The sequence below is a fragment of the Pelodiscus sinensis genome, chromosome 10 (genome assembly GCF_049634645.1).
Source record: "Pelodiscus sinensis isolate JC-2024 chromosome 10, ASM4963464v1, whole genome shotgun sequence".
In the NCBI taxonomy this organism is placed as follows: Eukaryota; Metazoa; Chordata; order Testudines; family Trionychidae; genus Pelodiscus; species Pelodiscus sinensis.
In genome coordinates this window covers 53,805,427-53,833,177 of record NC_134720.1, presented here as the reverse complement: position 1 = coordinate 53,833,177, position 27,751 = coordinate 53,805,427, and the positions used below count along the sequence as shown (strand labels likewise).

The window sequence follows — 27,751 nt, the reverse complement described above, 5'->3', positions numbered from 1 at the left end:
TCTCCCTCGGATTAACCCAGGGGGCCCTGGCTGGGGAGCAGAGCCGGGGATGCGGCTGGCCTTTGAGAGGCTGCCGAGCTGTTTGCTCCTTCCGCTCTCAGCTGATGCTGATGATTCCTGCCACCCCTCTCTGCATCAAGTTCTCCAGGGCTGGAGAGCGGCCTGAGCCCAGCGCTGGGGTGCAGGTCCCAGGGCTATGTTCCCTCTAATTTACCCACCATCTCCGGGTGGATTTTTCCCCTCCACGTGTGGAATCGTTTTATGTGCACCGAGGCATGTGCAGATGCGCACCACCAGTACGAACGTCGCTGCGGGCACGCTGCTCATCCGCTGGGCGGCACTGGAACCTCTCCTGAGCAGCCGCACAAGTGCTCAGCTTACGGGGAACACTGGCATCGTCCCTGCAGGGAGATAGGGGGCCAGCCCTGGGCGGTGGATCTCACAGATCTAGGGGAACGTGGGGCGTACTCCTGCCAGAATTCAGCCATCAACTTCCCCCACCTGCCGCAGCCCTAAAGAGGTTCCCCAGCCCTGGCAGTTTCACAGTGCAAGGCGCAGCGCGTGCAGACCTCTCTTTCTCCCTCCCGGCGTGCGTGGAGAGCAGGGTTGGCGCTGCGTGGTGTCGCTGATGAGGGTGTCTGTGGGCGGGAAGGAGCGGGTGGAAAAGCCGGCTGAAAGCCTGGCCGGTGAGTCGTGGCTCTGCTTTTAGAGCAGCCTGGTTTGGCTCTTCCTGGCTTGGGTCCTCGTGTGTGGTTGCTCTGAATTCTAGGCAGTGAAGTGTTGGAACGCGGCAACCTCCCAGTATAACCTTTGGCTTTGTCGGCTTGCTGTGTGCGTGTGTGCTGCTGTGAGAAGGCTGGGAGCAGCACGGATAGGGATGCTGTCCCTCGCCTCTGCTAGAGGCTGGGAATGGGCGACAGGGGAGACATCGCGTGATGATTCCCGGTTTTGTTCACTCCCTCTGGGGCATCTGGCCTTGGCCACTGTGGGCAGACAGGACACTGGGCTGAATGGCCTTTGGTCTGACTTAGGTGTCCGGTTTTTGCCCGGATAGTCATCTGTCCGGTTAGAAAAAAAAGCCCAGAAAATACCAATTTGCTCAACCAATTTTTCCCCCCGTCATGTTAGGGATTCTTTGTGAAAGTATCTGGCAACCCTAGTCTGACCCCGTCTGTCCGCTCTTCTGCTGCTGTGTTTCTAGCTCTGTCTGTCCCGCTGGGTGACTTTAGGAAAGTTCCTTCCCCTCTCTGGGATCCCGAGTGTCGTCCTACCCTGTGTGTCTCTTGGCTCATGAATGGGGAAGCTTCCTGGCTGGGGACCATCCCTCACCCGGTGTAGCGGGGGCTCCGGTCTGCGTGGAGCATCTGCCTTGGTCCTTCCGGGTTATCCCCTCCCCAGTGACATTTGCCATCCCCAGTCGCTGCCCCAAGCTGGATGCTGCTGCTCCATCCGTGGGGTTTGTCTCTGCGGTGTCTCCCCTCGGGGCTGGCTCCTTTCAGTGAGGCTCTGAGCTCTGTTCCATGGATACCGTGACAGCAGGGGATTTCACACTCAGCCTTTGCTGCACAAGGGCCTGCAGCCCGGTCCCCGGGGAACCTCTTGCTCACGGCAGCCCGTTCGAGTGTCCTGGAGAAGGAAAGCTGCAAACTGGCAGGTGTGCGGCACCGTGTAGCGCAGTGACGGATTTGGTGCTGACGTGAGTTGTAGGCTACTGTCCCTTTAAGAGCAGGGGAAGCTGGGAACCCCCAGGCCGGACTATAAAATAAAAGGCCCAAGGAAAGTCAGTCCGAGTTCAGGCCCTGGCAAAAGCCTGAGCCGCAGGAAGGAAGCTCATTGGGGGAGCCTCGGGAGGTGGGCACGGTGTGTGCTGCGCTTTTGTTCTCAGGATGCTGCGTTTAGGGCTTGGAAGCTGGGGAGATGATGTTGAAGGAGCTTTATTTCAGCATTAAGCCCCTGTTGACTGTGCAGGTTTGAATCCCAGCACCAGCAGGGCGAGGGCTGCCCGATAGAAGGGTCTCGCTGTATCCTTCCCCCACGCTAACCTCCCTTCATTGTCCGGCACGCGAGCTGACCAAATCCCGGTGCACGCCGCCGGGGAGGCTGCGGAAAACCCCGGGCTGCGGTTTGCCTCTGGCTCAGCAGCGCCAGAGCGTTCCCTGGCTGCCAGGAACTGTGTGCGGTCGCTGTCAGATGGCTGCGGAGTGACCTGCGCCAAAGACGTGGGTGGCTGCCACTTAAAAATGCCAATCTGTATAAATCTCCCTGCCTCTTCGGCTGGCATTCTCAGGAGTGAGGACGGCCAACAGCCGGGCCGCTCCGGTTGGAGCAGCCTCCCACGGACCAGGCTGGGGGCACGTTGGCCCGGAGCATGCACTTGCCAGCCGGAAGCATCGTGTGCGCCAGGCGGGGGAAGCAGCAGTGGGCAGGTGTGAATAATGATGAGCAAACGGCACAAAATCCAGAGCGTTCAAAGAGCCGGGCAGAGACTCCGGGTGGAGGGGAATCTCCCCCGGAGACGACGAGGCTGATGTTTGTTGTGCGCATTAGGGGGTTAGCAGCTAGTTCGGGGGCAGGCATCCACATAAGCAGCTACCTACGCGGGACAGAGCCAGGCTGATCCAAGCCCCACTGCTTCAGAGAGAGCCTGCACCCCGGACGCAGCAGGGTCTTTTCCCTTCATGTGTCGGAGGAGGCCAACACGCAAGGCGCCCCGTGGGGAAACGCAGTCTGAGCAGAACAGGAAGTGACAGTCCCACCACAGTGACTGGATTTTATTCCGGCTGCGAGGAACTCGGCAACTTTTGTTCACAGCTTAGTTAGGGAAACATGACCCACGTTCTAATAGTTTCCTATCCATGTGCGGAATACATTTTGATGTATGCACTGAGGCATGTGCACCACCAATCGAAACAACATGCTGCGGGCGCTCTGCTAATCAGCTGGGTGGTGTTTGCATCTCTCCTGGGTGGCCGGCCAAGTGCTCGGCTTCCAGGGAACACTGCATGTGACCCATCCCAGCCCTGCTCCAAACCCTAGCTCAGTCCACGTGGATACTAAGCGAGGCTGGGATTGGCCAGAGAGCTCATAAATGTTGAACCTCGAGCCAGGCTTGATAGTAAGGCGTGTCAGATCTGAAAGGAGACCAGGAATCGGGGGCTCTTGTCTCTGGTTTTACTGCAGAGAGGCTGCTGTCTGGATGATACAATGGTGTCTCCATTCATAGGGCTGAGCTAATGGCTAACGACGGGCTGGGGCGATGTTCTGGCCACTAGGGATGTTAATTAGCGTTTCACAAGCTAACCGATTACAGGCGAGGTTTAACGGGTTAACCGTGGGGCTCGCTGCTGCTTCTGCCAGACTGGGCAGGTCCCGCCACGCCGCAGGTGGGGGGCTGCCCCAGCTGGCCAGGGTCCTGCCGTGCTGCGGGCAGGGGGCTGGTCTGGCTGGGCCGGGCCTGGCTGAAGCAGCCCCCTGCCGGTTACCCAGCAAGCATGCCAGTTCACACCCCTGCTGGCAAGCACTCTGAGCACAACTCTGTCATGGTCATCTTCCTGCCTCCACCTCGGGAGCAACGGCACGATCCCAGGGAGCCTGCCAGCAGCAGCAGCGAGCCGCAGTCGCCTGTGAAGCACTGGCCCGGTTTGGCACAGGGAAGAGCACGTTAACCACTGTTAACATTGTACTGCTGCCCCCGGCCATAGAGTGACGCATCTGGCGCTGGCAACGTGATGTTACGTGCAGCCCTTCCACGCTGAATCCCTGCTCCTGGGAACCTCCCGCACTCAGAGCTCCCGGGGCAGAGCCGAGCCGTGCGCCGGGCAGAGCCGAGCCGTGCGCCGGGCAGAGCCGAGCCGTGCGCCGGGCAGAGCCGAGCCGTGTGCCGGGCACTTAGTGTCAGTCGCAAAGGCAACTGGCAAAGCCCTGTTGGAAACGGGGCTCCTAATGGAAATGCTGACCTCACTCTGCAGAAAGCTGGGAAACTGACTGCATCGGGCCACGCTACAGGGGACACTTCCCTGCCTCTTCAGCCACGAGGAACTTGCTTTTATTCATATGGGCTACGTCTGCACTGGCACCCTTTTCCAGAAATGCTTATAACAGAACAGTTTTCCGTTATAAGTATTTCCGGAAAAAGCGTGTCTACATTAGCAGGATGCTTTTCCGGAAAAGCACTTTTTCCGGAAAAGCGTCCGTGGACAATGTAGACGCGCTTTTCCGCAAAAAAGCCCCAATCGTCGTTTTCGTGATAGGGGCTTTTTTGGAGAAAAGACTACTGTGCTGTCTACACTGGCCCTTTTCTGGAACAGTTTTTCCGGAAAAGGACTTTTGCCCGAACAGGAGCAGCATAGTTTTTCCGGAAAAACACTGACAATTTTACAGTAGATCGCCATTGCTTTTCCGGAAAAGCAAGCAGCCAGTATAGACAGCTGGCAAGTTATTCCGGAAAAGCGGCTGCTTTTCCGGAATAAGTGGCCCAGTGTAGACACAGCCATGAACTTAGAATCATATTATTAGTTTCAGAGGGGGAGCTGAGTGAGCCTGGAACTGGAGAAACTTGAATAACAACCAATCATCGAGCATCACCTTGGAGACTAACAAAACATGCAGATGGGATCATGAGTTTTCGTAGATTCGACGCCCTTCTTCAGATGACAGGAGTATTAAAAGTCTAGATCCCAGACTGTTAATCCTCCAGTCACCGAAGAAGTGGGTTTTGCCCACGAAAACTCATGGCACCATCTGGATGTTTTGTTAGTTTTTAAGGTGCTACTAGACTATTGGTTGTTTTTCAAGTTTTTCCATATTATTATTATAAGAACAGCCAGCCTGGGTCAGACCAAAGGTCCCTCTAGCCCAGTGTCCTGTCTGCCGACAGTGGCCAATGCCAGGTGCCTCAGAGGGAGGGATCACAACCTCACGTGATCCCTCCCGTCACCCACCTCCAAACAAACAGAGGCCAGGGACACCATTCCTACCCATCCTGGCTATAGCCATTGATGGATCTAACCTCCATGAATCTATCTAGCTCTTTTCTGAACCCTGTAAAAGTCCTGGCCTTCACCACCTCCTCTGGCAAGGAGTTCCATAGGTTGACTGTGTGCTGCGTGAAGGAAAACGGCCTTTTGTTTGTTTTAAATCCGCTCCTTATGATTTTAACAACTCCTTCCAATCTTAGTAGACCAGCCTTTCCTGTTACAGAGGTAACACAATGCAATTGACATCTCTCTCCACGCAAGGTTTATTGTGTGCCTCTAATTCTTGTTGTTATCTTTGCAGAACCCCAGCTGAAAGGCATCGTGACAAGGTTATTCAGCCAGCAGGAATTCTTCCTGCAGATGCATCCAGATGGGACGATTGATGGGACCAAGGACGAAAACAGCGACTACAGTAAGGAAACTTTGCCTTCTTTGCAACCAGACGATAAATCAAACGCCTCACCTAGTAGACCTTCAGTAGTTTTGGAAGGATCGCGTTAGGAAGAAGCCAGCTGTTCTGAACAGTTCCTTTCCATCACTGCTCCCCCTTTAAATCTCTCCTTTATCATTTTCACGCCTTGCTTTTTTCTGTCTCTCTCTGCTACAACAGCCATCTGGAGCGGGGAGGAGAATAGAAACACGGGGTTTGAAATCCTGCCAAAGGAGAGAGGAGGTGATAGTTGGGCAGATGCTGTGAGTGTGGGAGAAAGTTGGGGGCTGTTTCCGGTGGGGATAAAAGGAAAGTGATACCCAGGAAGAAGAGCTGAACCTAACTAGACTTAAGAACATGGGAGTGGCCAGCTGGGATCAACCCCAGAATCTGCCCCACTTCCGACCTTGCCCAGAATAAGGGACATTCCGGCCTCCAGGGAGCACTTCTTCCCAACAGCCCACACTCAGGGGCTGCCTAGCTCCAGTGGGATGCTGATGCAGGCAGCTATCGTTCCTGGGAGAGCACGCTGGCTACCTGCACCCCCCAGGGCCCGTTTCCCTCGGTAAGACGCAGCTGCGTCACGCGAGTTGCTAGATGCCCCTGGGGAGTCCTGCAGGGGATGCAATGCACTCTGCCTGGCATCAGCATCCCCCGCTCGGTGGGACCCCGGAGTCCTTCGGAGCGGGCCGAGCGGGCGGTACCTCTGCTCTCGTGGATTGCAGCAGCCCAGGCAGGGGTCAGCTGTCTTCCTGCGCGGGACCCTGTGATGTAGTGGGGGTACCTTGCTGGTTGCTATGCTGGGCAGTGGGTTGTGAGTGACCCCCACTGGCTGCTGGCTGCAGCACGGCCCAGCAGGGCAGGGGATGAGTCATTATGCAAGGGGGCTCTGAACCTGTCTGACCAGTGATCTCCCAGGGAGCAGAACAATGGGAAGAAGGGGAGTGGAGCCCTGGCTGGGAGCAGGGCTGGAAGTGAGTGAGTTTGGTTTCTGGCTGGGATCATGGAGGAAGCAGCCTGGGGAAGAGGCTGTGATTTAGGGGCCCAGGCTCCCCCATCTCAAGGGGGGCTGAGGCATCCTAGGCCTGCCCTGGAACCAGATTGCATCTGTGCTGTGCTGTATCCTGGAGAGGCAATAAACTCCCTCTGTTCTACTGGCTGGTGGAGTCTGTCCGTGCCATTTCGGGGGTGCAGGAACGGGAAAAGCCCAACGAGCCGTCAGACCCGTATCGCTCCTGACAGTCCCCAGGCGGCGGGACTAGCGGGAGCAGAAGCTGATCTTGGTGGGGTGCTCGACAAGGAGAGAGCCCGTCGCCCCAGGTGGTCTGCATGGCAGCGGGGCGTGTGCTGCCCCACGCTGGCGGTGAAAATAGCAGTGGCCGGTGCTGGCTGCCCACATGCAGGGTTGGGGAATCTCTATCGCTGGAGACTTTAAGGGCAGGCTAGACAAACCCCGGTCAGGGATGGTCTGGATGGTGCTTGGTCCTGCCGGGAGGGCAGGGGCCTGGACTTGCTGCCCTCCCGAGATCCCTTCCAGCCCTGTGAGTCGGTGGTTCCTGTCATTCTACACACCCGGGGGGCCTGGCTGTACTTGGGCGGCTCACCTGCTAGGGGTGTGAACCCCCCCTAAAATAGGTAACCGATTAAACAGTCGGTTTAACCATTTAACTGCTGCAGGCAGGGGGCTGCCAAGCTGTGGACAGGGGCTATTGTAAGCAGGTAATCTCTCCCCCCGAGCCCTTCTTCCCCTGCTATTGCCACCCGCTTGCCGGAGCGGCGCTGGCGCGCGTGGGTCTCCCCGCACTGGGAAGCACGCTGCCAGCCGCAGGGAGGGCCTGCTTTTCCAGAAGGATAATCCAGGTCCCTTAATCCAGGGATCAGCCCTGTTGTCCTTCCTGAGCGAAACCTGCTGGGTTAAGCTGGTGGTGGGGGAGGTCGGCCGCAGAGCCGGCGAGGCAGCAACGCCGCAGGCAGCCCCTGGGCGTCGCCAGGCGAAAGCCAGATTTGGCCCGCAGCCCACGGTGGGGCGCTGGTGTGACGGCAAGTCGGGGTCCCTCCGATCCTGCACCCTGTAGCAGCAAGAACAGACTCCACCAGCCAGTAGAATAAAGAGGGGTTATTGCATCCCCAGGATACAGCACAGGCGGGGTGTGTCTACAGGAGTCTGGGCCAGGACCCCTCAGCCCCCTTGAGATGGGTCCCTGGGCCCCTAGATTCCAGCCCCTCCTTAGTCTGTTTCCTTCATGGTTCCAGCCCCAGACTCCTCGCTCCCAGACCCTGCCCCCAAACCAGGTGTTCGTCTCCGCCTCCCTCCCTTTGTCTCTCCCCTGGGGACAGAGCCTTGTTATCAGGTGTCTGGGCCAATCCCCACGTGGGTGAGTCAGTGGGAATCTCACAGCCCAGTGCAGGGGGACCCCGGGTTACAGAGCAGACACCCCTCCCCCCACGGCACAGCTGGTAGCGCGGCGGCCGGCCGGCAGGGTGGCACGTTCGGCAGTGGGCGGAGCTCGGCTGGTCCTGCCTCCTGCTTTGGGAGCCGGGGTAGGAAGCACTGCGGCCAGAGCCCGGCTGGGAACAAAGAACCCCCCCCAGTCCACGGGGCGCCAGGCCCGGTGCTCCTCCTGCCGGGCTGGACCCGCCGTGGGGCGCCCTTCGAGTTCAGGTACCCCGCTTCTGGCGCATGCCTCGGGCTGAAAGAGGCGGAGCAGGTCCTCAGGCCGGCCCTGCTGCCAGTCGTTGCATACGTGCGGGAGGAAGCCAGTGGGGCCGCTCACATGAGTAGCGACGCCTCCAGGGCATAAGGGGGGCTGGATTGGGCCCTGTGGCGTGGGGGAGGGGTTAAGGCTAGGAGGTTCCGTCCGTCTGGGGGAGGCGAGGGGGAGCGAGGTTGGGATCAGGAAGTAACGGGCTAGCACTGACATTCAGATGAGTCTAGGTAAATTTCGGCGAAACGGGTCATCTCTCCAGGATGCGGGGGACAGCCTAGATCAGTGGTTCTTCACCTGGGCTAGTTGCCCCTCGAGGGGTAATTTGGCATGGTTCAGGGGTAATACGTTTAAAATACCAGAGGTGTTCAGTTGTGGTCAACATAATGTAGGAGAAAATGAAACACAATCAAAGTGATTGTACATTTTTTGTACAATAAACATTTTCTTTTTGTCTGTTGCCATTTTAAAAAGGAGAAGGGGCAACTTTGGTTTCTTGGTTAAGCTAAAGGGGTAACAGTGCCAAGGGGTTAAGAACCACCGAGCTCCTAGAGATTCCTTACAGACCGCACAATCACAGCCCCCGCCTGACGGCTGTACCTCACACCCGGAAAGGAACGCTGTGTCCCACACGGTGCAGCTTGGTGTTCTCTCCGGCAGGCCGATTAGCGCTGTGAGAGGGAGATGCATTTTCATGAGTCCCACGAGGTGGCTTTGCTCTGGCAAGATAAACATTTAAAATGGAGCCGAGACAGGTCCACAGTAATTAAACTCGCAATGCAAATCCAGCTAGTTAAATAAGAGGAGCAGCTTAGGCTGAAGCTGTTCAAAGATTAATTTATCTGGTGCAAACTTCTTGTGGAAACTTGGGTTTTGGGGGTATTTTTGTAGGAGCTCGAAACCAAGATCAATGGGATTTGAACGGGCATCCAGTAAACCAGCCCTTAGTTCGTGCTACCTAGGCCTTGCTGGGAAAGTGATGCTGTCAAGTCAAAAGTCATGGGATAGGTTTGCTTTGCACTTACTCTTGATTGACACCAGCGTCTCCCCCTTTAAGTCGAGGGGGTTACCCCACACGGAAGAGAGCTCAGGCCCATATCTGTGTTATGAACATGACCATGTTCATAACATGTTCTGCACTAGTTAGGCCTCAGCTGGAGTACTGTGTCCAGTTCTGGGCGCCACATTTCAAGAAAGATGTGGAGAAATTGGAAAGGGTCCAGAGAAGAGCGACAAGAATGATTAAAGGTTTAGAGAACATGACCTATGAAGCCAGGCTTCATGAACTGGGCTTGTTTAGTTTGGAAAAAAGAAGATTAAGGGGGGACATGATAGCGGTTTTCAAATATCTAAAAGGGTGTCACAAGGAGGAAGGAGAAAATTTGTTCCTCTTGGTTTCTGAGGACAGGACAAGGAGTAATGGGCTTAAAGTGCAGCAGGGGAGGTTTAGATTGGACATTAGGAAAAAATTCCTAACTGTCAGGGTGGTCAAATATTGGAATAAATTGCCAAGGGAGGTGGTGGAATCTCCCTCTCTGGAGATATTTAAGAACAGGTTAGATAGACATCTGTCAGGGATGGTGTAGACGGAGCTTGATCCTGCCTTGAGGGTGGGGGGCTGGACTCGATGACCTCTCGAGGTCCCTTCCAGTCCTATGATTCTATGATTCTATGTTATTACCCGGAATTTGGCCAGGAGCACAGTCAAGGTCTCTGGTCCCCATTCATGCTGTAATAAATGGAGATGCCTATCTCCTAGGACTGGAAGGGACCTCAAAAGGTCATCAAGTCCTGTCCCCTGCCTTCACAGCAGGGCCAAGTACCATCCCTGACCAATTTTGCTCCAGATCCCTAAATGGCCTCCTCAAGGATTGAACTCACAACCCTGGGTTTAGCAGGCCAATGCTCAAACCACTGAGCCACCCTCCCTGTGTTGGAGCTAGTTTTGCTGTTTGCCCTTTGCTGGCATCATCTTTTACTAGGCTGGTCAGTTTCACTCCGGGGGCTTGGCTCCTGACCCCAGGGCCCGTTCTGGCCAGAACTGATTTCCCCGTTGATGTGCCGGCATAGTCCTGCGGTAACGGGCGAGTCGGATCCCTCTGCAGGGCCCGTTTCCCTGCTTTGTCTCACACTCACAGGGCCGAACCCCCAAGCGGCGTCAGGCGGTGTCGTTCCTTTGATTGACCTCCTCCTGTTCACACCAGCTGAGCATCTGGACCGACCCGGGGCCTCGTTCTCGTTCTAGGCCACTTCTCCAAATGATTTGGACTCGACCCTCAAGTGGTGCACATGAGCGCACGCCCGTGGGTGCCAAGGGGGGACCTGTTCCCGTCTGGTGGGCTGTGTTCGGGTCCTCAGCGTCAGACCCTTGTTCTGGACTGAGTCCCAGGGAGAAGCTCTAGCGTCTCCCCCTAAATATAAATGTAGCTTAGTCCCCAAAACAGGCCTGCTGCCCGCCGGGAGGCTGTCCTCCTGTAGCAATTCCTTCCCCTATGACGCCACCTCCCTTTCCCCAGGAGGTGCCACGATGCCTGAAATGGCTTAGTGCAGGATCTACCAGGGATGATCAGTCATCTACTGGGGGGGGAACTGGCTTCACCCTGGAAAGGGCGGGGCCTGGCTGGAAGGGGCGGGGCTGTTGACTAGCCTCCCCCCAGAGTTGTCCGGGGCCAGAGGCTTCGAATTAAAAACACAGCGAAGGGCTCCCGGCTCCTGGCCCCGCCGCGACCATGTTGCCCGGGGTTGTGGTGGCTATTTAAAGGGCTCGTGGCTCTGGCCCCTGCCAGGGTAGCGCCGTGACTGGGAGCCGGGAGCCTTTGAAATAGGATCCTGTGGCCTGAGCCACCGCCTGGAAATTCGGCAGCTTGGGCAGCAGGATGTAAATAGAAAGCAGCCAGATACAGCCCGTGGGCCGGATTAAAGTGTTTGGCGGGCCGGATCCGGCCCCCGGGCCTGTGGTAGACCCTGACGTGGCCTGTGGGGTGGGAGAGTTTAAAACACCAGTAGGTTTCCGTGGGGGTGCTCTGGCTCATTGGGCGGGGTCACCCAAGCCGCCGAGTGCACAGGCTGGGCGGCAGGATCTCTACGGAAGAGGAATGAACTGCAGGGAGTGAATGATGGCGGCCGTTTGCTTTCCTGAGCGGGCATGATCGGCTCCATTTTTCAGGCCTTTTCCCAAGGGGCGGGAGGGTGCTGGCTTGTAAAGAGACTTGTTAATGAAAGGAGGCTCCGGCGTGTCCCGGTAGTGGCATGAAACGCTCGCCTCCGTAAGGGGACTTGGCACGCGGCGCCTGCATGACGGGTTTGCTCCACCCTGAGACAGTAACACCCGGGAGAGGCATTCCAGTGGGTGGAACGGGCAGCCTGGCCCCAGTCCTGAAGTTGGGGACTACGGCGTCCTCTGAGCCCTGACTCTGCAAAGACCTGTCTGTAGGCTGAACGCTGACGGCCTCCCTCTGCAGGAAACCGCGTGCACACCTGCCTCCGCTTCCGAGGGATTTCAGCCCCCTCTTTCCAGGAGGGGGCCGCGGGGCGGCGGGATTCCTGAGAAGGGGCGTATCCGAGTGTGTCTTTGGAGTCTGGTTTCCCACGGAAAGGGGGCTGCCCCATCTAGCTTCAGGCAGACTCTGAGAACGCCCATAATGCTTCCAGTGGCGCCCAGATTCCCCAGTGCAGTGGGTCTGGTTTGTCTCTTAGAACCCCAGGGCGGGCAGAGACCTCAGGAGCCGTTAAGTCCAGGCCCCTGCCCAGAGCAGGACCAACCCAACTCAACCATCCCAGCCAGGGCTTGGTCAAGCCAGGACTCAGAAACCTCTAGGGATGGAGATTCCCCCCTCCCTAGGGAACCCAGCCCAGTGCTTCCCACCCTCCTAGGGAAATGGTTTTTCCTAATCCCCAACCTAGACCTTCCCACTGCAACTTGAGACCATGGCTCCTCATTCTGCCATCTGCCCCCCCTGAGAACAGCCTCTCTCCAGCCTCTTTGGACCCCCCCTTCAGGGAGATGAAGGCTGCTCTCAAATCCCCCCTCGCTCTGCTCTTCTGCAGACTAAGGTCCTGCTATGAGGGCAGGGGACTGGACTTGATGACCTCTCGAGGTCCCTTTCCATTCTAGTGTTCTAGGATTCTAAAGAAGCCCAAATCCCTCAGTCTGTCCTCATAGGTCACGTGCTCCAGCCCCCGAATTTTGGTCGCCCTCCGCTGGACCCTCTCCAACGTGTCCACATCCTTTCTATAGTGGGGGGCCCAGAATTGGACACAACACACCAGGTGTGGCCTCCCCAGTGTCAAATATTGTGCTGAGTATAGTGTCTTATAGATGGGCAACTCCAGGGGCTTTGTTTGCACAGGGCAGGTGAGAAGAGATTCAAGCCACAGGAGGTCACTGAAAACAGTCTCTCTGGTAGCACCGTCTAAACAAGCTCCTCTCCTCCTCCTGACTCCGCATGTGGATTGCAGGGGGGTGTTGGGTGGTGATGCTTGTTCTGTCCTGGTGCAGCTGCAGCCATGTGGCCTGCCCGGCCCCTGCAAAGTCTCTTAGGAAAACAGCAGGACTTGGCTCTGGATTACTTGCCTTTGTTAACGCTGGCGAGCAGCCTGAATCGTCAGCATGCTGGGGCACAGGTGGCTTCCCTGGGGAAGGGGGCGGGGGCAGGGCAGTAGGAGGTGGAACAGGTGATTGGGACGTGGCTCAGAGCTTTCGTCCACAGTCGCCCTGGGCGAGGCTGGCTTTCCGCAGCCACTCGCCCACCCCACAGGCGTCCCGAGTACCGGTAAGGGAAATGGAGCGATTGGGTGTACGTGTGGCAACGGCTGTGCAGAAGCGGAGGGCTGTTGGTCACTGACCAGCACCCCTGCATTCTACCCATCGCTACCCCCCGGGACCACTGGGAACCTTCTAACGCCTTGGAGACCCTTCGCATGAATGAATCGATGTAAAACCACCTGCCGGAGACGAGTGTCCTGGCCCCCCACCCCCACCCCGCCCAGCAGCGTGTGGCGCCGGGATGAGGAGAGTCACCACGTCTTTGTGGGTGGATATTTTCTGACTCCTCACGGCTACAGGGGGGAGTTCTGGGAAAGCGCCACTGGCGCACTGCCCGAGGGTCCTGAGCTATTGCTGGTTACTGGGGAGAGGGATTGGGAAGTCAGAACGGCCAGATGGGGTCAGACCAAAGGTCCATCAAGCCCAGCGTCCTGTCTGCCCACAGTGGCCAATGTCAGGTGCCCCAGAGAGAGTGAACAGAACAGGGAATTATCATGTGATCCCTCCCCTGTCACCCATTCCCAGACTCTGACACCGTCCCTGCCCATCCTGGCTAACAGCCATTGATGGACCTAACCTCCATGAATCCATCTAGCTCTTTTTTTGAATCCTGTTATAGTCTTTGCCTTCACCGCATCCTCTGGCGAGGAGTTCCACAGGTTGATTTGTGCGCTGCATGAAAAAAACCTTCCTTTAGTTTGTTTTAAATCTGCTACCTATTCATTTCATTTGGTGACCCCTAGCTTGTTAGTCTCTAAGGTGCCGCAGGGCCATTTGTTGTTTTTTCAGTTTTTGCTAGTTCTTGTGTTATGGGAACTAGTCAACAACTTTACTTTATTCCCTTTCTCCACACCTGCCATGATTTTATAGCTCTCTATCCTGTCCCTTCTTAGTCTCCTTTTTTCTAAGCTGAAAAATCCCAGTTTCATTCATCTCTGCTCATATGGCAGCCGTTCCAAAACCCTCTTCATTTTTGTTGGCTTTTTCGGAACTTCTCTGGTCCAATGGATCATGCACCCAGCAGTAATTCAGAAGACCTCAAGTCCTTTTCTTAGCTCTGCCACTGACCTCCCATGGGACCTTGAGGAAATCACTCCAACCTCTGTGGTTCTGTGTCCCTTCCCAGCTTCTGTCTCGTCTAGCTAGACTGTAAGCTCTTTGGGGCAGAGACGGTCTCGTGTGGACAGTAGCCCCTCCAGCCTTGACTACAGCCCAGTGGGCCCCTCATCTCAGCCAGGGTGTCTTGGTGCTGCTCATATTACGGGGAGTAATAGTAGAAACAACGTGCCACCGTGTGACGGGGCGGGTGCACACCGCTCGGACAGAGCGAACCCGCCCTGTACTCATGCTGCGCCGATCCCTGCCTGCGCACGCCCCCCGCCTGCGCTGCCTGTTCCCACGCTGCAGCCCAGCTGAGCAGCGGAGTTACGGGGAGGCGGGGGAGTGCCCCACCGTAACGTTTGGGGGGAGGGTACGTGGGCACGTCGGAGTTGGGGACGGTGCTGGAGAGTGACGCAAGGGCAGACAGCGAGGAGAGGAGGCCGGGGCGGGGAGTATAACGGAGCGAGAGGAGCGTGCCCAAGGGAAGGAAAGGAAGAAGGTGACAGGCGGGGTGGAGGAATAAGCCGAGGAAGTTTGAGCTGGGATAGGAAGTAGCCCAGGGCAGGGCTTGCTGTTTATGCCAGAGGGCTGGTGCGTTTGGCAGGAGCCCACCAGCCAGACCAAACCGTGGCAGTCCTGGTTCTTAGGGCCCTGGGCTGGGACCCATGAGAGAGGGTGGGCCCGGGCTCTCCTCCAGATAACAGGGGAAAGAGTGGAGCTAGCGGACAGATCGACGCCTTGACGATAACAGAGGTCGGAGAACCGAACAAATGGCACATGACTGAACAGGTTCTGGGCCGCCAGCGGTGGGTGAGCCCTTCGAAAAAGAGGGCACAAGCAGGGGACCCTCTTGTGACGTAGTGGGGGGTACCTTGCTGGTTGTTAGGCTGGGCAGTGGGTTGTGAGTGACCTCCACTGGCTGCAGCACGGCCCAGCAGGGCAGGGGATGAGTCATTATGCAAGGGGGCTAAGAACCTGTCTGACCAGTGATCTCCCAGGGAGCGGGACAATGGGAAGAAGGGGAGTGGAGCCCTGGCTGGGGGCAGGGCTGGAAGTGAGGGAGCTAAGTTTCTGGCTGGTATCATGGAGGAAGCAGCCTAGGCAACGGGCTGGGATTTAGGGGCCCAGGCTCCCCCATCTCAAGGGGGGCTGAGGCATCCTAGGCCTGCCCTGGAACCAGATGACATCTGTGCTGTGCTGTGTCCTGGAGAAGCAATAAACTCCCTCTGCTCTACTGGCTGGTGGAGTCTTTGTGCCACTACGGGGGTGCAGAGACGGGGGAACCCCAACGTGTCGTCACACCTCTTACACACCGTTTCCTAGAATAATGCCAGCGGCCTTGCCCATGCTGTTGCATTACAAATCGTCGCAAACACGCCACTGGGCCCGGGGGAGAGGGGGCCTCTCTGAGCTCTAGGGGCTGTGTGGCTCCCAGCAACAACGTTACCTTTTGTAACGCAGCGGGGAGGAAGTGTCGGGGATGCGGGAATCAAGAGAGGCAGTAAAAAGGGGCTTGGGCGTGGGGGAGGGGGTCTTACCCTTACGTGCTCCCCGGCACAGAGGGGCTCGTGTCACGGGGACCCTGGCATCCAGGGTGGCTCCTCGGCAGGGTTTTTATTCCCTGGGTAGCCGTGATCAGACGGGAGACGGGCTGCATGTAGGTTTCTGGAACACAGAGGGATTGGCGCTTGCCTGCCCCTCCCCGTGGAAAGCAGGTTGCAGACACGTCCCCGGGACGGCGGCTCCCTGGTGGTGTTCGTAGGGAGGGGGCTCGATGCCCGTGAAGCAGGGACCGTGGCCCACCCGGAAGAGGACCCTCGCTAACCCTTCCTTTCTCCTGTTCCTCTCCCAACTGCAGCCCTCTTCAACCTCATCCCCGTGGGCCTGCGCGTGGTGGCCATCCAGGGGGTGAAGGCCGGTCTGTACGTCGCCATGAACGGAGAGGGCTACCTCTACAGCTCGGTGAGTACCCGGCGCAGGTGGGTGGGACCTGGGGGCATGGCCGGGCTGGGAGCGCTCCGGGCACAGTGGTACCAGGAGGATGCCCTGACGCCCCAGATGAGCTCCTCCCTGCCTTTGGCACCCGTCCGCCTCTCGCTCAGGGGGCACGTGTGGTAGCTGCTTTGGATGGTCGCGTCGCGCGGGTCTTGCTGTGCCGCGCTTACCTGGCGTGCCGGCGCGATTCCGGTGTTACGTGCGCCCGACCCCACACTGCCCCCAGAGGCGATCCCCCATTATACGCCGGTGACCCTGGTCAGAACTGGCCCTGTTCTTCTCCCCACCCCCAAAACTCCACCGATTCCAGTGGCCTTCGTGTGGATTTACCTCCGCGCTGCTGAACAGACCGTGTCTGCGTGTGCGAGGTCTCGTGAGCAGAGGGTGAAAGATCCAGGAGACACGTTTTACCTACCAGTTCCCCCCGGACATTTTGAGATGGCCCAAAAAGGCAGCGGGGGAGGAGGGGGAGGATATTTGTTGGGTTCTCATTTAAAGTAAATAATTGATTCACAATGATTTATTCAGCAAGGCGGTTCTTGGCTAGAAAGGTTTTATGCTTGAAATTGCTTCGCTCTAGTGCTGTGCGGTAAGGAAACGGGAGTTAATGTGTTTTCCATTCCTGCCATGCTAAGATTTGGAGAGTCTGTGGCCCAGACTTGGATCACGCTTTTCCAGCGTCCTGTAATTCTGCTCTTGTCTAGGGATTGACTCTGACGTACCAACGTGTGCATGGAGGGCGGTGTAGGGGGTTGGGGACGGGAACTCTTCAGCACAATTCAGGTCACAAGTTTTGGGATCTGGCTAGTTGATCTGTCATGTGGCTGTCTCTGTATCCCCTAGGTCCAAAGGTGGCACTTCAACCGCTTGTTCAGGGTTTCCCAAAATTTTCAGCCAGCGAGCCCCTACAGAGTCCTGAAAATATTGTGATATTGAATTCAATAGGTACCCACCTACACAACCAGGCTGTGAATTCCATTTTAATTTTTGATACGTTCTTTTTTTTTTTTTCAAGAAAACTCTTAGAAACTTAGTAACAAAACAACAGGGTCATGCAACTGTCATTAATACTTTCTCACGGAGCCCCTGTGTGGCACCCCCTTTGGGAAACCCTGCAGGTGTCGATACAGAGTTGACTCTAGTTCTTTCGCTCCAGAAGGAAAAGCCAGTTGCTGTCCGGAGGGAGGTTACAGCTCTGGAGGGTTTCTGTCCCACCCCTCTGGGCTATTAGGAATTCTTGCAAGAGCAGGTACTATAGGACTGGAAGCGAACTTGTGTCTTGTGCCGGGGGGGAGACACGTGTTACTGCGGAACACGTTAGATTTCACGATGACGACAAGGTGCCCCGTGGGTCGGTGGCTCTCACGCACAGGGGCCGAGGAGCACAGAACTAACTGACTCTCTGGTCTTTCCCATAACACTCAGCCGTAGGGCATGGAGCTCCCAGTCAGCGTGCGAGTGCGGCTGCGAATTTGGGTCTCGCCTGTGAGTTGTCAAGACTGGGTGGCTGCCGGGAAGAAGGAGGGGACAGAGCAGCCAGCTCCTTGTCTGTCTCTTTCTTCCACGGGGCTCACGGGCTCTGGCTTCCCCCCCGTAGCAGCTCTCCGCTGGGCTGACTCGGGTGTCTCGGGAAAGCTGGGACTGATTGACAGCAGCATAGGCGTCCTCCAAAGCCCACTGAATTCAGCCGGCGTCTTCCGTGTGCTTGGGCCAGGTGCCAAGCGAGAGGTAAATGAGGCCTGGCATTTGGAGCTGGGGGGTGGGGACAGCAGGGGCAGTGGGCGGAAATGCTTCTAAGTGCCCCAGATAAAGGATGGGCCGAGATCCTGCAGCAGGGTAGAATTCAGCTGCTAGTGACTCAGCTTCCCCAGCTGTCTGTCCATTGCAGCTGGGGCTGGGGTCAGCATGCGGCACAGGCACACGGCTCCCAAAGGCTCCTTCAGGCTACGGGCAGCAGGTGGAAGCCCAGCTGGGGAAGGCGAGCCTCAGCCCCGCCCCTTCTGCCTGAGACCCCGCCTCTGTAGCCAAGCCCCGCCCACCCCCAGCCCTATTCCTCCTGGCCACGTGGAGGGCCCTGACTGGTCCTTCCCAGTGGCCAGGGAGCCAGGGCTGCAGCCTTCCCTGGCGGCGGCCCCGGCCTTCGGGCATGTAGGCCGTTTTGGGAAGGCTGTGCCCTCCCTTGCCTGCATCAGCTTCCTCTTTCACTCCCAGGAGCCTACGTTCTCCACTGCTGCAAACGGGCAGAGCTCCATGGACTTCCACGGCCTTCCCTCGGCCTCCGCCGGAAAGGGATCCGGCTTGTGAACGGCCCCACTGAAACAGGCCAGGCCTTCAGCTAGAGTCTCTGCCCACGCCAGCTGTGTTAGAGGACAAGGCAGGAGACCCCCTCAAATACAGCTTGAGCAGAAGCAGCCATTAAGGGAAGTATCTCCCCCCCCCCCGCCCCATCAGTTAGGGCCGGGCAGCAGCAGACTTAGAGCTCCTAACCGTACCTATTTACCATGCCGAATGCCATTCGAGATGTTGTCAGACTCCATCCATATAAATGTGCAGTCCTCTCCGGAAATCTACTGATCTGTTGGCCTCCAGGGATATTTTGCGGCAGAGAGTTCTGCAGGTTAATAATGGGTTGTATCTATTTGCTGAGGGGGAGGAGGGGCATGACTCAGGGGAGAAGTGCAAGACATTGTGTCAAATTTCCCCATGCCTGGGGTTTAGAAGAGGCAAAATCCAGCCCTGGGCTGCTAGTGGGTCAACTACAGTAAAACTCCAGTAGTCCGGCATCCAATAGTCCGGCATCAAAATGGCAAGAGCCTAGTGAGTGAGCTTCAGCAAAAAATGAGTCACAAGGTGTGACGGCGCGTTGGGGGTCCCCCGTCTCCTGCACCCCGAAATGGCACGAACAGACTGCACCAGCCGGTGGAATAGAGGAAGTTTATTGCCTCTCCAGGATACAGCACAGCACCGATGTAAGCTGGTCACAGAGCTGGGCTAGGATGCCTCAGGCCCCCTTGAGATGGGGGAGACTGTGCCCCTAAACTCCAGCCCCTTCCCTAGGCTGTCTCCTCCATGCTCCCAGACACCAACCAACTCACCCTCTTCCAGCCCTGCCCCCCAGCCAGGGCAGCATCCACCTTCCTTTGTTCCTCTCCATGGGGGGTGGCTGGCCATACTTGTTTGCATAGTGACTCATCCTGTTTTGCTGGGTCGTGGTACCCATGGCAGCCAGTGGGGGTTACCCCAGAGCCAGCAGCATAGAAACCAGCCAGGTACCCCCACTACGTCACACAAGGTAACAGCGGCAGCAGCTGAACTGAGCAAAAAGGGTAAAAAAGGCTTAAAAAACCGAAAACATTACAGTGTACTGTATACAGTATGTACCATAAAGAGGGTTAAGAACACTTTACATACAGTATATCATGTGTACAGTGTATATATATATAACCTGCTTATAGTACCTCCTGATAATCCGGTATATCTGATAATCCGGCATCACCTAAGCCCCATAGGTTCCCGATTATCGGAGGTCGACTGTACATCGAAACATCACAAGGCCAGTGACATGCAGCTTGGAAAGGGAATGCTATCCCCGCTGGACAGTACAGACTCCCACATTCTCACGGAGGGACCACTGCTTCCCTCGAGGCTTGGAACGGTCCAAAATTTCCAAATCTGCCGGCCTTGCACATTTCGGTACCGGAAAGGCGACTCCCTCTGCCCCCGTCTGCTGGGACTCACGGGACCTGCCTCTTGAGCAGCTCTGATCGCCGCGGCTAAAAGCTCTTGGAGCAGCAGCTGCTCGGTCCCCATGAAAATCAGACCCTGGTGAGTGAAGACATCTGGCTTTCCAGGCGGAGGAATGTAAGAGCCAGTCCCCAGAACATGTTCACGGACTCTAGCCTGCTCCCCGGGGAGTTTCCCTGTGATGTTGGGGAGCTGCAAACACCCTGGAAGTGCAGAACGGCTTTCTCGGCAGCTGCTTACGGAGCGCCGCTGCTCGCCCCTGCATTCTCCGATCATGACTCATTCAGCCCAGACTCATGCTCATAACAGCTTATTCCACAGCCACTTGACTCTAGGGGCACGAGGCACACACAGTACAGGTTTTGCGCCACTGCTAAGCAATAGCTGTGCCAGCTCTGACACTGACTCCTCAATGACCTTGGAAAAGTCACTTCACCTCTGCACCGTCCGCCCCCAGGCTGTAAAACGAGGCCACATGCCTACCTGTGTTCCTCCTGGCTGTGGTGTGGATGAAATAATTGTAAGCTCCGTAGGGCAGGAACCATCTTTTTTGCGTTGTTTGTTCAGTGCCTGGCACAGCGGGGTCCTCTCGCTTGACTGAGGCGTCTCAGCACAGTGGTGATAGAAATGATGACTGGGAAAGGCTTTGCGTGTGAAAATGCCAGGCATTATTCTATTACTGGGAAGGCGCATGTGGCTTGAAATACCTCTGCGGGCTCTTTGAACGGCCCAGCCTACGCTGCACTGGTCTTCCTCTCTCTCTGGTGTATTATTCAGTGGAGTTGCTCCTGGTTTGGGCAGGGGGCTGGACTTGATGTCTCCTGCTGTCTCTGCCCGCCCTGGGATTCTGTGAGTCAGAGCAGGGACCAGCCTGGTCCCAACGACATCATAATTCGGGTTTTCACAGGTCAGAAAGCTCCGGCGTCGCACATTCCCTCTCCCTTCGCTCGGAATTCGCCCCGCTTTCCAAAGGGGAATGCGTAGCCCGTCATTGACGAGCTGGGGGTGATTCTGAACATTTGAACAGACTCGCGGGGAGAAAACCCGGGGCTGCTTACAAGGGTGCCGTGTGTGTTTGCCCTATACCCGTCTAGTTTGAAATGCAGGGAATTACAGCGCGAACCCTTTCCTAAGGTTACAGCTAGTGAAGGTAGGATGCTTATGCACAATACAAAACCTGACCCGCAACAAAACCCATGCCGCCTTGCAAACGCTGTGTCTTTTAATTTCCTCTCTTGCTCTGCCTTTATATTCCGTTCTATCATTTTGCATAACAAACGTGTCTTGCATAATAATGAACAAGCATCCAGGGAAGTGGGTATATTAACAGGTCTTTTATCTCCCTGTATTGTCATAACTCTTTTAGCACTAGGGTTATTACAATATTATTTATGCCATTTCAAGGCCATCAGATAAAATCAATTGGCTCTACATTGCTCCTGGAATTGGCTGCTGTATATTTTACCACTTAAGTATGTGCCACGTTTGACCTCTAGTGGTTAGACTTGACTTAATTCCCCCAAAAGGAGAGTTTTATTAAGCCTGCCATGTAGGCACAGTGGCTACACACGTCTCCACCCAGTATGAACAGCAGGGTGCTTGTGGTGTGAATGGTTCCATTGGGAAGGATGACTTGATTCCTGCCTTGTATTGGAGGGTCCCGGAAGTGCAGCTTCTCAGCCGCTCCCGGCTCGGCTCTCTCCGGGCGTGGACCCTTGCAAGCCAGATGGCAGCAGGTAGTTTTCCTTTGACGAGGGGCTGCCCCAGGTGTTGCTGTGTCTTAGGCAGCAGCGTGGGAATGCTCCAGGGTCTGTCCCTTCGGCTGGTGCAGGGAGAAGGGCAGGGGGCGCAGGGTTGGGAAGCGCTCGCTGGCCCGTTAGCACATGGCACAAGTGCAGTTATGACCATGGGCGGGGGTGGATCTAGGACTGGGGTAGGCAAGCCCCCAGCCCCGCCCCTTCTGCCCGAGACCCCGCCCATGGGAGCCAAGTCCCCCCACTGTAGGGGCAGGCTCCCGCCGCAGCATGGGAGGCCCTCCACCCCCTTCCCCAGAGTATGCATGACCCCACCCTCCCAGGCGGTTCGCTGCCCCAGCCTCCCCCAACCCCGGAGCACAGGAGCTCAGGCGGCTCTAGGACCCTGGAGGGGCTGCACTGAATGGGAGGAGCTGGGTGGAGTGTGGGCGGGGCCAGCCTGGCAGTTTGGGAAGGCAGCGCCTTCCCCTGCCTCTTACGCCCGCCGCCCGGGCTCTGACGGACATTCCTGACAAGGGTCTGACCTGACCTGGCAAGCGCAGCCCCCCCGTTCTCCGCAGAGGGGCTCCCCGGCTAACGTGGTGCTGGGCAGGCGGCTCCAGAGGGGGCCCGGTGCTGCGCTGCCCAGTGCCTCTGGCTTTTCGGCTGAACCAGTCTGACCCCTCCTTTGGGTCTGGCCTGGCTGGCCGTTCGAGGCCGAGGCTTCTGCCAGCTGTTCCAGAGGAGAAGGGCAGCGGCGGCAGGACATAACCCTGATTTCTTGGCTGGCTGTTCCCGGGCTCATTTAATAATAGCACAGATCGGGGGATTAACGCACAAGGGGGCATCGCCTCCCCTCCCTGCCGGCTGGGAATAGTTCCCACTGCATTCAGGATCCTTGTTCCAACCCAGGGGCCTCGTTCCTGATTCGTCCCGGTGCCAGGCACGTGAGTGCATGTCCACAGGCCGCTCGCGTGGGAACGCGCTGTGATTCTGCTGCAGCGGGAGGGGCAGAATCCGGGTGGAAAAAAGTCCAGCTACGATTGAAATGTCCCATTCGGACATTTGTGAAATCAAAGGTTTTTGCTTTTCATCTTGAAGTGGCTTGGTTTGGATCGTGTTTACATTCTGCATTGGATGCAGCGCGCGCTGGCGTGGGAATCAGTGGGGCGGGGAGAGTTCCCCTTCTGAGACATTCAGTTTGCATCCTTGGAACGAAGCCACGTCTTGAACTATTTCCTGACCTGGAAGGTGCGTTCCCGGGAGCCCGCGCCGCAGCGTTTCCGCGGGCCTTAGCGCACGTTCAAAGGTCGGCACTTGCGTCGGCAGAGGACTCAGGCAGACGGCACAGCCGTGCCCGGGAGCGAAAGGGCCGTGCTGGCTCAGGCGCTTCTCCCCAGCTGTTGACAGGCAATCCGGTCTCTGCCTGAGCCCCGTGGGAGTGAGGAGCAGGAGGCCAACGTGTGCTGACTCGGTGCAGGACGTTTCAGCAACCGGCTTGCGCGTCAGAAAATGCCAGTTTGGCGGAACCGGACGTTTCACGGAAACGCGTTTCTTTGGAAAGGCTTCTGAGCGAGAGCCCTCTGCCGCAGGCTAGCCCAGAACTCAGACACAGGGCACCCACCTGTAATGGGGAGACCCTGCTGCAGGATTCAGACCGTGGTGGTGAACCCGAATGCCATCACTTTTCGGACTCCTGGCTGGGATGGAAGGAAATGTCCCGCTCGCCCAGACCCCCGTAGGGATGCGAGCACGTCGTCGACTAAACAATAAGCCTTGGCTTAGCGGTTGGTTGAGTCAACTACTCGCTTCCCCCCCACCTTGCTGCCTCTGATACAGAGGCAGCAAGGACGGGCAAGCAGGAGCCGGTGCTGCTAAAAACCTGGTTCCCCCGCAGTGCAATCTCTGCAGTGCCGCCCCCCGCCCCCCGCGCTGCTGCCTCCGCAAAGTAGCCTCCATCTGCAGCAAACCCAGGCTCAGGTGGGCAGAGGATGCTCCGGGACCAGCTCCTGTCTGCTCGGCGGACCCCCTCTCCGCTGGGACTCCCCGCAGACAGAGGCTGCTGGACCCGGCATGAGCCAGGTCTGAGCAAGCCCAGTTCAGTCCTGGCTCGCACCAGGTCCGGGAGCTACCCCTGCTGTGTCACTGTAGTTTAAATGTCGTAAGAGCCGGGCTGCCTGCACACCTGGCTCCTGCCTTTAAACTGCAGAACCACAGCGGGGGTAGCTCCTGCACCCGGCACGAGCCAGGACTGAGCCGGCCTCCCCTTATCGACTAATCATGTAGTCGATAAAAACATCCTTAACGTAATGTCGATACAAACATCCTTACCCCCTGTCTCCTCCCATCTCCCCATCTCCACATTCCTGCAACAGCTCAAGGGCATAGTGGTTTGCAATGTTGAATTCCAATAGAATTGTTTTTGTGGCTGATTTTACCAGTGAAGGGGGGAATATTTTGGGAATGAGGAAATCACTTTTCCTTATTCACTTTCTCCACACCAGTCATGATTTTATAGACCTCTCTCCTATGCCCCCTTAGTCGCCTCTTTTCTAAGCTGAAAAGTCCAAGTCTTTTTAATCTCTAATCATTTTTGTTGCCCTTTTCTGAACCTTTTCCAATGCCAAGAGATCTTTTTTGAGAGGAGGCGACCACATCTGTACGCAGTGTTCCAGATGTGGGCGTCCCATGGTTTTATATAGCAGTGGTAACTCCAACCCCTCCCACCCCAGCTGGAAGATCCCTGCGACTCCTGGCTCTGCTGAAACCCAAGGACTTCAGTCACTGACGTCAAAGGAGGCGGGATTTCACAGCAGGTGCATCCTGGGTTTTGAGTTTCCGCAGCTGATGTCAACAAGTCAATCGGCTTAAAAAATACTGATCTTGCCAGCCGGGGCTATCGGAGAATTTTGTCCCAACAGACACGTACTCATGCTGGTGAGAGACACTTACTCATGACAGGTGTGGAGAAAGTGAGGAGGGAAAAGTTATTTACTTGTTCCCATAACATAAGAATTAGGAGTCACCAAATGAAATTAATAGGCAGCAGGTTTCAAACAAACAAAAGGAAGTTTTTCTTCACTCAGCACACAGTCAACCTGTGGAACTCCTTGCGACAGGATGTGGTGAAGGCCAGGACTTAGCCACTGATGGACCTAGCCTCCATGAATGTATCTAGGTCTTTTTTGAACCCTGGTTATTAGCCAGGGTAGGAGCGGTGTCCCTAACTTCTGTTTCTCTGGAAGTGGGTGACAGGGAGGGTTCACGTGAGGATTACCTGTTGAGTTCACTCCCTCTGGGGCACCTGGCACTGGGCACTGTGGGCAGACAGGACACTGGACTGGATGGACTTTTGGTCTGAGCCCGTCTGGTCGCTCTTCTGACCAACTCAACGGAGAACAGGTCTGGAGGGATCAGAGGTCTGTGGGAGCTTGGACCTCCTCAAGTTTCTGTGCCTCAGAGAGGACATTGGTCTCGGATCCTGTCCCATCCACCCACTTACCAGAGACAAGGTCAGATGAGAAGCAGTGGACAGAACAGGGAATTGCCAAGTGATCCCTCTCCTGTCATCCATTCCCAGCTTCTGACAAACAGAGGCTAGGACATCATCCCTGCCCCTCCTGGCTAATAAGTATTGATGGACCTAACCTCCATGAGTCTATCTAGCTCTTTTTTGAACCCCGTTAAAGTCCTGGTCTTCACCACATCCTCTGGCAAGGAGTTCCACAGGTTGACTGTGCGCTGCATGAAGAAAAACATCCTTTGGTTTGTATGAGACCTGCTATGTGTTAATGTCATTTGGTGACCCCTAGTTCATATGTTATGGGAACAAGTAAATCCCTTTTCCTTATTCACTTTCTCCACACCAGTCATGATTTTATAACCCTCTATCCTATCCCCCCTTAGTCTCCTCTTTTCTAAGCTGTGTTTGATTCGAGGCCTCTTGCCTCGTAGCTGTTAGTCCTCCTGAGCCCTTGGCACATAAGGGCGGGTCCTGACGGCTTTACTCCCGTTGTGTGGTACCTTGTCTGCAAGTAACGCCATTGAAATCGACTCAGCCTGGATAACGATGGCGAAATCTGGCCGTCGGCGTCTGTGTGCTCACGCAGGTCCTGGAGCGTGAGCTGAGGTGCTTTGCTGACTCTGCACCCCGTGTAGCGTGGGCCGTAGCGGGTGGGGCTGGGGGGCACTTGACACGTCAGTTGCATCTTAGCTGAGCTTTGCCGAGGGCTGATTGTGGCTGCCAGGAAAGCGCAGAACCGAGCAGCCTGCGCTGCGCCCGGAGAGAGGGCCAAGGGCTCCGCTTTTACTGCAGCCAATTAGTCATGCCTGGGCCTGGCAGCGTGCTTACAGCGTGTGCAGTGCTGCAGGGCGCGGGGGACAGGCAGCCTGCTTCTCCCTGGGGCTCACCGTCTGGGCAACCCAAAAGGTTATCGTCCGGGGGCCCCTTGCCAGCAGCCGCGCCTGCAGGCCGGCAGAATGCCTCCTCTCCCACTGCTTTCCCTTGCCTTCCGCCCGAGGGCCTCTCCCCCACGCTGCCCTACACCGGATGAAGGAGACTCTGGGCTTGTGCGACTGGCTCAGACCCCGGCCTGCAGCAGTGTTGTCAGAGACGTGCTCTCTCCCTAAACTGCCGCTCGGCCCCTCCCGTCGCCAGAGGCAGGCTGCTCCCGGGCACCCTCGGACAACTGGCTGAACCCTGCAGCGGAATGAGCCGGGACTCAGCGCCTTGCTCGGATGATTTAAGAGCCGGCGTTAACCCATTCCGCTGCAGGCTGAACCCCTCTAGTCCGGCAGCCTCAGCACCTGACCGGTTCCGAAGCAGAGTGTTTGCTGGACCACGGGAGGTCCATATCGTCTAGCAACGTCACCCGCACAGCCACTGCTTGCTGAGCGGTTGGAGGACACGGAGGGGTAAATTGGAGCTAAATCACAGCGCAGAACCCTGAGAGCCAGGCCTGGGAGCTGTAAACACACTTCATGGGACCGCGGGAAACTTGGCCACACCCATGACAAGGGGACACCTGGCTCATGTTGCCGGACCAGAGAGTTCTGGATAAGAGAGGTTCAACCTGTAGTTACAGAACTTCAGAGCGAAAGGAGGAAGCACACGGGGCTTGATTTAATGCTGCGGGTGCAGAATAGCAATGTAACGTGCAGTCAATGAACCGATTAACCAATGAGCAAAAGCTGATAGGTTCATGCTGTAGACTACGCTCATTCCCTTCCCCTACTAGTAAATATTTTAGCAGGCTGGCGAGCAGCCTGGCTCAGTCCCGGGTCTGAGACCTACCCCCTTGTGGCTCTGCATTTAAAGTGTATTAGGAGTCAGGTGAGCAGGCAGCCTGGCTCAGTTCCAGCTCACACTGGGTGCAGGAGCTCAGACCACTCCCCCCGGACACGGGCTGCCTGTGTATCAGAGGCAGCAGTGCAGGGCGACAGACAGCCGGTCCATGAGGGGAGCTGGTGTTTAAACTGGCTCCCCTCACGGACCAGCTCCCACCTGGCACCCCACACTGCTGCCTCTGATACAGTGGCAGCAGCATGGCAGGGGGGCGTGGTCTGAGCTCCAGAGTGGGTCTGGATCTCACAGGCTGCCGGCTCCGCCCCCGGGGACTGTAGAATAGTCGAGCAACCAATAAGAATCCACGAGGTCTCTGGACTAGTCAATTAACCCACGTTTACCGTCCCTACTGCGGAGCCCAAAGGGATGGGGGAACCAGCCAAGGCTTTTGCTCTCACGAGAGGAGTGCGGTGGGCACCAGCTTTGAAATCCGCCTGAGGGACCCTCCCCCTATGGGCAGGTGCTGCCTGGAAGATGCATGTGTCCGGGTGCGTGGCTTAGTGGTTTGAGCAGTGGAAGTCACACGGACTGTGAGAGGGCAGTGCCCACGGGAACAACCTCTCTCCCTATAGGGGAAGAGCAGGTCCCCGGGACTCGTGGACAGACCCTCATGAGAGCGATTGTATGTATCTGTGTGGCCATAGCTCCCGGGAGCCCTGAGCAGGCATTGTGCTAGGTGCTGTGCAAATGTAGAATTTAAAAAATGGTTCCTTGCCTCCCGGGACTTCCAGTCTTAGTGCAGCACGAGTGACAGCCGCTGGATTGGGACAATGAGGGGAGCACAAGGAAGCAATCCGGTGACTCTGATCAGCAGGACTGGCAGGGGGCTAAGCACACTACTTCAACCAGCGGCTCTTGGCCTTGGTGCTAGGGTTGCCAGGTGTCTGGTTTTTGCTGCCTGTGTCCGGTAAAAGAAACCAAGTGTGGTTCCCCCGTTGCTGGGGGGTTTGTTTGTTTT

The 27,751-nt window shown here is 56.7% G+C and overlaps 1 protein-coding gene across 2 annotated transcripts in view; it reads left to right on the top strand.

Moving 5' to 3' along the window:
• The window catches only part of FGF12 (fibroblast growth factor 12), a 244,174-nt gene that overhangs the window by 158,852 nt on the left and 57,571 nt on the right, over positions 1-27,751 (top strand). For both annotated transcript variants that reach the window (XM_075938276.1, XM_075938275.1), the window contains 2 exons: positions 5,278-5,388; positions 15,836-15,939. In XM_075938276.1, coding sequence (XP_075794391.1) covers positions 5,278-5,388; positions 15,836-15,939 — 215 coding nt within the window. The remainder of the gene's footprint in view (positions 1-5,277; positions 5,389-15,835; positions 15,940-27,751) is intronic.